This window comes from Protobothrops mucrosquamatus, unplaced genomic scaffold, assembly GCF_001527695.2.
Source record: "Protobothrops mucrosquamatus isolate PMUCROS unplaced genomic scaffold, P.Mucros_1.0 scaffold453, whole genome shotgun sequence".
NCBI classification, from domain to species: Eukaryota; Metazoa; Chordata; class Lepidosauria; order Squamata; family Viperidae; genus Protobothrops; species Protobothrops mucrosquamatus.
In genome coordinates this window covers 535,399-544,529 of record NW_015386776.1, presented here as the reverse complement: position 1 = coordinate 544,529, position 9,131 = coordinate 535,399, and the positions used below count along the sequence as shown (strand labels likewise).

Below are 9,131 nucleotides of genomic sequence, written 5' to 3'. Positions count from 1 at the left end.
AGCTTGATTGTTTTCATTAGCAATAGCAATAGCACTTACACTTAAATATTGCTTCATAGTGCTTTACAGTCCTCTCTCGGGAATTTACAGAATCAGCATATTGCCCCCAACAATCTGGGTCATCATTTAACTGACTTTGGAAGGATGGGAGGCTGAGCCAACCTTGAGCCAGTCGTGATCAAACTCCTGGCAGTGGGCAGAGTCAGCCTGCAATACTGCATTCTAACCACTGCGCCACCACAGTTCTTTTCATTACCCAAACTACTGTAGGTAATACCATCAGTGCTAGTAAGGAGTGGGGTTTGCTCTCAATTTATATTCTAGGGGCTTGGTAGGGGTAGTCTTTGAGGTTCTTTGGTTGGGCTAATGATTTTTTGGCAGTTCCTTGATTGTTGATCTGATGTTAATCTTGGTGTTAATCTATGCTTATCTGTGTGTTAATTGCTAATGCGGTGTTTGGGTCTTTTTGTTCCCTTTTTGGCTTGTTGATTGTCTCTTTTACACAGTATGTAGATATTGTTTATGTCTACGTGTCTATTGATGGGCAATATGTAAGAGTGCCAGCCTTCCAGGAATATCTTTTTCATAGCCTTCCTGGCACTGTACCAAGTGCTGGTCTGTGGCTTATTTCTCGACTGTTCCTTTACTGTTGATGATTGATTCTAAAAGAAAGAACTACCCACCACTTTGATATATTCATGGGTAATTCTAAGGCTGATTGTTCTATTGTTCATTTTTCACTGCGGTTATTCATTTTTATTTTGTATTTCTGAACCACCTGCCTCATTCTAAGAGTGATTAGTTTGGTTTTAAATGTAACCTCCCCCCCCCTTTTTTTTTAACTGTGCTCCTTGACTTTTATTACTAGAGCTTGCAGGACATTTCCATTTTTGGCTATCAAAGTAGTGTCACCAGCGTTGCTTAGGTTTCTTCTTCCAATTTTAAAGCCACGCTCTCTTCTTCACATCTACCTTCCTTTATTCAGCATATAGTATAAGTAAATGAGGGGAGAATATGCAGCCTTGTCACACTCCTTTGCCAACCTGGAGGCAATCTGTTTCACCAGGTTCTGCCCTGACCTGTATGAAAAGGTGCATAATATTAAAGGCAAACAAAAGAATTTTGGCATCTAAAACAGAAAATCCCATAAGCCAAGGGTCCCCAACCCCTGGGCCACGGACCACTACCGGGCCACAGCCCATTGGGAACCGGGCTGCTGAAGCAATGGGCGAGCCTGCAAAGCTTCATTTGCACATTACGGGGTTTAGGTTGCATGTGCGAAACCATTTTCCCCCCTGCCACCGAAACCACCAAAGCCGTTCATGGTGCTGATGGTCTGTGGAATCAAAAGGTTGGGGACCCATGCCATAAGCATTTCCCCATCAGTAGAAACAGAATAATATACTAAGGAATAACATAATTATCTTTTTTATACCTATGGAGCTAAATGTTGCTCAGTAGCAATTTCTGCTAGAAGTACTTGACTCTAATGCTTAGATTATCATCTTGAATTGCTATTCATGGACATTCTCATAAACAACATTAACCAGATTTTTTTTAAAATACTGTACACTGTACACTTTACACTTTTTAAGTGTAAATTAATAAAAACAATAAATAAAATGTTACATGTAAATAAACAAAATGTTACAGCAGTAACAATAATTTTTAGGTCAAGGTTATTAAATATCTGAAGTTTGAAATGTTCAAATACCTTTTGCCAAATAACATGATAAACAAAACAAAGTTGGGCAGAGAAATTAAAAAAAAGATTTTAAAAGATACATGGCAGGAATCTGCAGATATACAAAAGAAATGAAATGACAGAATATCTCCTGACATATATAACAGGAATGAAATTGATTAATGGAAAGTACACCTAGTGAAACTCTTGTTACGTTCATGAGTTAAGTTCATACTAGGATTTTCTTTAAATTATTTTTGTTGATATTGCTGAATCTATCATGATTTGATGAACATCCTGGATGAATTTGCGCATTAGGCAAATGTTCATGTAGTAAGTGCAGACAAGGTTGTTGTTTTTTAATTATTTTTGTTTTTATTGTTGAATCTATCATCACGATCTAGTGAACATCCTGGGTGAATTTGCGCATTAGGCAAGCCAGTCCAATGGATTAGGGTGACAAGGGAAACAATCGGCCTGATTATGGAGCTCTTAGTAGAAGCCAAGTTATTTTAGGACCCAGCAGCAATCTTTGCTGCTGTCCGTTACACACTGCATAGCTATTAGTGCACCGGGTCGTCCGAGTCGCTTGCTCCTTCGGTTGGATCCTCTGCGCCTGGCTTCCGAAGCGGTTGCAGGCACAGGAAAGGAGCGAGAGGAAGCCTGTTTCCTCCCCATCCCAAAGAGCAGCTTTCCTTGCAGAGGGGCGCTCGCGACGGTACATTGCTGGCAAGGAAACCTGCCTGGCCCGGGTCAGGGCCGCCGGCTGGGTCGTGCATGCGCCTGCGCGGGCGCGCCACTGCCTAGGGCGAAAGCGGGACTTGGATAGCTCTGGCTGGGGTCTTTCCTCTACTTGACGCGCCAAAGCACAAAACGCCTCATCGGGCTCGCCTTCTCCCGCCGTTATCTTAGCGCGGTGCAGCAGCCGGCCGAGATTCGGGCTAGAATTCGGGCCCTCCCTCGGGGGCGGGGCCACGGAAAGACCGCGGCGTCCCCACCTCCTTTCTCGGTAGCTCCAAGGAGAGGACGGGATTACTGCACGGGGACGCCGCCAGCTGCATCTCCTCCGCTTCGGGCTTCAAAACTGGATGGAAGCCGCCCGGGGGCTTGGCGGAGCCTCAGCGGCTGATAACGGGAATCCCTCAGCTGCTGCTGCTGCTGCTCGTGTCCAGTTCTTGCGGCTGCCCGCGGGCTGCGAGATGCTGAGCTGCGGCTCCAAGAAAGCGCTCGGGGCCCCCGCTTCGGTGCTCGCGCGCGCGTGAATCCAGAGGACGACCTGCCGCCCTCCTGATGGACACGGAGTCCCGGGTACAGCTCAGGGCTGCTGCTGCTGCTGCTGAATCTCGGGGGAAGGGTCGTGTGAACGCCGAGTCGCAGAGGGACCCAACGCTGCTGCCGCCGCCGTTGTATGGGTGGAATGCTGAGCGGGCTACCCGCTCCGGGTCGCCTCGGTGGGCAGGGGGCTTAAGAGGTGGCTTTTAGGGTGTTCTTTAAAAATTATTCTGATTATCCCGAGTTTCATTTGGAAAGCCGAACGGGTGGGGTGGGGTGGGGGGGTTGCAGGCGACCAAAGCCCGTCCATGGCCAACCCGCGGCGGAGCATTGAGCTGGAGCATTTCGAGGAGCGAGACAAAAGGCAGCAGCGCTCGAGCTCCCGCCGGGGAGGGGGCAGCTCCACTTGTAGCAGCAGCTCGGGGCCCAAAGGCAACGGGCTCATCCCCAGCCCCGCGCACAGCGCCCACTGCAGCTTCTACCGCACGCGCACCCTCCAGGCCCTCAGCTCGGAGAAGAAAGCCAAAAAGGCGCGCTTCTACCGCAACGGGGACAAGTACTTCAAGGGCTTGGTCTACCCCATTTCCAGCGACCGCTTCCGCTCCTTCGACGCCCTGCTGGTCGAGCTCACCAGGTCCCTGTCCGACAACGTCAACCTGCCCCAGGGCGTCCGGGCCATCTACAGCATCGATGGCAGCCGAAAGCTCTCCAGCCTCGACGAACTGGTGGATGGTAAGGAAAGCCTACGCCTTAGTTGGCTGTATTTCGGTCCTCGGGCATGAGCGCTGAGCTCGGGGGGAGCCGCTGTGTGGTGGGCGTGTTTAGCGGTGTAGCCGAAGCGGCTATCGAGGGCGTTTTCGCAAGTGGGATTCGCACAGATCTGTTCATATTACCCACAATTCTTAGATGATGTCACCCTGTTTCAGCTGATTCGCACCGCTTAGTAAATCAGGCTGCTCTAACTGGGAACATCCGTGCATATGTGTAGACACTACCATGGTTTCCAATGAAGAAAATGCGCTATTTTATTGGGCAGGGGAATCTTTGAAGGTTGAAGTTGTGGGTATTGGCAAGCTGCTGTGGCACTGGGCTGTTCTAAAATGTGGATTGGTTTTTGTTTAAAACATGATTTAGCGTTGCCAGCTGCCTGTAAATAGCTTGAGACAGGATTAAAAAAAATACCCTGAGTGATGTTGTGATAAAAATTCACTTTCTGAGATTGGTTATTGTACAGAGAAATGATAATAGACTATATAACAGCTAATGCATACAATTGACAATTTCTGGGTTTATTTTCATATCCCTGTTTTGTGGTTGAAAAAAAATGACTGTTATCAGATGCTATTTTAAAGATTGAAATGATTAAACTTTCCAGGTATCTTCCATGAACAAGTATAATCAAAATAAATATATTTTAAAAATCTATTGGCTCAATGAAATACTGATACTATATGAGGCCTCCAGCATTATTTTTGAAACATATAATTTGATTTTTGAATGAAACAGGTAACTTAGTTTTCTAGAACTTTCTGCTTACTTGTTACTTCACATCACTCAATGTCCATAATAATTCACAGAGATATTGTAACGATTAGGTTTACATACTTGTGTTTTTGAAATATCAGTTTGACATCCATATATCCCTGTTACAATACATTAGATCAGAGGTGTCAAACTCTCAACGTCACGTGACATGTTACGACGTATCGCGACTTTTTTGCCATTGCCAGCAATGGGGTGGGCACAGTTTCGGTATGATGCATCTGGCCCGTGGGCCGGCAGTTTGACACCCCTGCATTAGATGAATTTTTAGATTTTTCTCTTTTTTATGAGTATATATGTTTTTGCTGATTGCATGACATGAATCTATTCTATACTGTTGAATGATTTGCACCTTTATCTTAATGTACAACAGTGGTTCACAACCTTTTCTTCACCACAGGCCCCCTTTAAATACCTTTTGTGGCCACAGACCATGGCCACGGATGCCCAAGACTTAACTCAAGATTTAAATCATAACATTTCTTCAAGCCTTCACGGACCCCCTGTGACAACATTGTCATGGACCCACAGGTTGAGAACCACTGGTGTACAGGATTGCTTGGCTGATAACTTATAATTTCATCTACACAATACCTCAGTACAAAGTGTTAAGTGCTATCACATTCAGAATCACATGGACAAACTCCAGTTAGAATTGTTTATTCAAATAAGCAGTTTCTTGTCTAATTCCTGTTCCCAAAGATATTATGTAGGGCCACCTGTCAGTGTGACCTACTTTAGTGATTCAAATGAATGGAGAGCATTATCCCTGTAATTCTATTACCTGCTGGGGAAGTGATAAACTTTAGAATTGAAGATAACTAAGCAACTAGTCTGAGTAAATATGGATGAAATTGTACTTATAAATTGATAAGAATAACAATCTGATTTTTTTCTTAATGAAAAAAAAGATGTGTATTCAATTCCTGCATTCCAGTTTCAATCGCAAAACATTTCATCTGAGACATCATTTTGTAAACATTTAATACCAATTTAAACATATATAATTATAGAACTCTGAGAAAACAAATTTAAAAATCAAAATCAATTAAAACAAAATGAATATGAATTAAGGTATGTTTAGGTAGAGAATCCAGAACTGATCTGCAAGAATTGAGTAGTTTTTTTTTCTTAAATGCTATTTTATATTTACATTTTTTTTTTAAAAAAAGAAGCTGTATGAAAATGTATAATCCTCAGTACAGATACTTGATGTTTATTTAGGTGTGTTTAAATAATCTGGAGCCTTAATCTAACTTCTTCGGGCTGTAAAGTTGTACATTTCCTGATAGGGGTCTGGAGGAAAGAAACATCTGTCTACTGATATTGTTTTCCCACTTCTACTTTATAAATACTGTACTGTACAGTTGCAGTGTATTATCTAGATATCGCATATTAAGTGGTGTCTTAACAACTAATACCTTTATGTAGCCAAAGCTTGTGGTTTCACATGACACCAGCAAGATAAAGTAAAATAGCAATGATGGCAGCTTTACCATATCTGCTGGTATAATAATCTTAAACAGGTTTGTAATTATATTTATCATGTTTACCAATTTTGGAGGGCAAGGAGTGCAGTTGATAGATTGATTACATAATCTGCATAATCAAGCTGAAATTGACTGCTCTGTTTTACACTTGATCTCAGCCAAAACGCTGAGAAGGGGTACTCTCTTTTAAAACTTGCATGATTGTTTCCAAATGCTTCCTTCTTCAAATAGAAGGAAATGATTTAATCAACCTTTGGTCATCATTTAGACTGAAAACTGCAGGTAGTCTTCAATTTATGACCACAGTTCACCCCAGAATTTTGATTGCAAGCCGTTGTGATTGTAAGTCGAGTTATCATGTGATCAGATTCGATTTTACCACTGTTTTTATGATGGATGTTAAGTTAATCACTGCAGCTGTTAGTGAATCACATGATTGTAAGTCTAAAACTACCCTTTCAATGGATGTTTTAGCTGGAAAAATGTCGCAAAATAGGTTCACTTGACTGTAAGATGCTGCAACCACTCGTATATGTGAGCCGGTCACCAAGTGCTCAAAATGCAATCACCTGACTACAGGGGTGATATGGCAGATAAGTCATATTGTGATTGTATTATTGCCTGTTCACCGCCCTGAGTCCCGTAAGGGAGATAGGGCGGTATATAAATTTAAATAATAAAATAAATAATAATAAATAAGTTGTAAGTAACTTTTTTCAAGTCCATCATAACTTCAAACATTTATTAAGCAATCTTGTATGGTCAAAAAGATTGCTTGTGTGGTCAAAGAGACTCCTGAGGAGTACAAAAGAGTTTTGGTCATCACAGATTGTCAGTTCTGTACCTGTTTAAAAAAGCTTGTAGAGTTCAGTAGTGGAATGGGTTCAACCCTGTCATGTCTGGCTAAGGCCAGAGAACTGCTTCTGAAAATCTCTGAAAATTATTATACCTGTTTTTACTGGACTAAATGGATTAATGGACCATTTTAGGAAATATATTTCTAAGTTTTAGAATTCTACAATTGGCTTTTTATAAAACTGTTTTCTTAGAATTATTGCTTAGCAGTTATAAGGGCACACTATAAAATATACTAATTTTATTTCATATTGTTGTAGTCTTGGAAATCAGTCAAAAAAGATAGTTTGGAAACAATAGTGGTTTTAAAAAGTTACTGCTAAATAAAAAGAAATTTAGTTGCTACATTAATTGATCACAAACTCTTAAAGATTGTAGCAACTTAAAGATTAACAACCTTATTATGATGTACAGTGTCTGTTATATCAGAAGCCTAAAACAAAATTATGTGTTACAAATGTATCTATGATTTGAGAGAGAGAAATGCCAGACAATGAGGCAGCTATCTTATTATGTGACCATTTAGGAAACTGATAATAATATAGATATGTACTGGTGAACTGAGATTGTGTGTGTGTGTGTGTGTGTGTGTGTGTGTGTGTGTGTGCATGTTTATAAAAAGAAGTCCTTTGTCATAAGTCATTTCTACAGTAATTTTTTTTGTTTCATTGTTACTTATTTCTTTCATAATGAAATCTTGCCCTTGCTGTGCCTTTGTTAAAAAATGGGTATTTTAAAGTTAACGACAGACCCTCTAGCTTTTTGAATGTAGCCATATTTTTGTTTGGATTTAGTTTCTTTTTTACAAAAAGAATAATAAACTATTACCAGCAAAGGATGGCATTAATACCAATGGGACAAGAAAATCTCACAGAGCTGCTAGTATATATATTTATTATTATTGAGTAATTTGAGTCACAGTCTAAGAATGGTGAAAATTTAGTAATTCAAAAATTATTAAGGTAGCTCCTAAGAATAGCAATAGCACTCAGACTTATATACCGCTCCATAGTGCTTTACAGCTCTCTCTAAATACTTTACAGAATCGGCATATTGCCCCCAACAATCTAGGTCATCATTTTGTAATGTAGGATGTAGAAAGTTCCAAGAATGTAGAAAGTTCCAAGCAAAGTGGGTTTTTAAAAAAATAAATAAATAAATTAGGGTGTTCAGGTAGAATAAAGTTAATATTCCCAAATATAGAGTCCTTTAGGTATTGCTCTGAAGGCTCCAATTATGGTTGATAATAACAATGGATTCCTTTTTCCATAAATGCTCAATTTTGATCTGCATGTCCCAGGATATGGTATTATTACAAGCAGAAATATGAATTCATAATTCTATAAATTGTATGTTTAGGCCCTGTAATAAATTGTCATAGATGACATTAAGGCGGAGCTGGCACCTTCAGTCAGATTTAGTTTCTTCCGGCCTGGAATGCGTTCTCTTGGATCAGAATGTGGGTTCTACCAAGTTGTAGATATCTGTGCTATAGACCAGCAGCCCCCAACCTTTTGGGCACCAGGGACCGGTTCCGTGGAGAAAGATTTTTCCACAGACTGGAGGGGGTGTGGTTTCGTGTGCTGCTTGCATCCCGTAGATGGGGTTTCACTTGTTTGCATGGCCCGGTTTCTGGCATGCTACGGACCGGTGCTGGTCCACGGGCGGGGGGTTGGGGATCCCTGCTGTAGACTGCAGACTTGGTGGTATCTCAGTGGCAGCTGGACACACACACTTTTTTGGGTAATAGATAATAAATGTTTTTGTATCCAATATTAGTTCTAAAGAAAGATTCAGTAAAGAGAGTGTAGATTCTACTTTCAGATTAATAGTGAAATAAAAATGAAATTTTACAACAGCCTTTGTCCATGAATCCAGATAAGATGTAATTATAATAATGATTAAATTGTCTCATGTAGGTAACACATTATGCAATCCATGCTGCAATCTCTGATCTATAAATATTTATGTGTTAAAGTACCATACGTTTCCTGGTTCTTAAGGAAGAATTAACCTAATTATGCTATATTTTTAGCAAGTATTTTTTCCATTTTAGAAATAATACATGATATAAATATATCATTTTATTTTTGCGGGGTGCCTCAGGGGTCGGTCCTCTCCCCCCTTTTGTTCAATATTTATGTGAAGCCGCTGGGGGAGATCATTCGTGGCTTTGGGGTGGATTTCCATCAGTACGCTGACGACACTCAGCTGTACATCTCCACCCCAGGCCACCCCAACGATGCCCTTGACGTGATGGCCCGCTGCCTGGAGGCCGTACGGGTCTG

At 41.2% G+C, this 9,131-nt stretch overlaps 1 protein-coding gene across 1 annotated transcript in view; it reads left to right on the top strand.

The window, feature by feature from the left end:
* Positions 1–3,264: 3,264 nt before the first annotated feature.
* Positions 3,265–9,131, top strand: part of DCLK2 (doublecortin like kinase 2) — a 69,173-nt gene continuing 63,306 nt past the window's right edge. Inside the window, 1 exon segment of the mRNA XM_015816446.1 lies at positions 3,265–3,688. Within this exon segment, the coding sequence (XP_015671932.1) occupies positions 3,265–3,688 (424 nt within the window).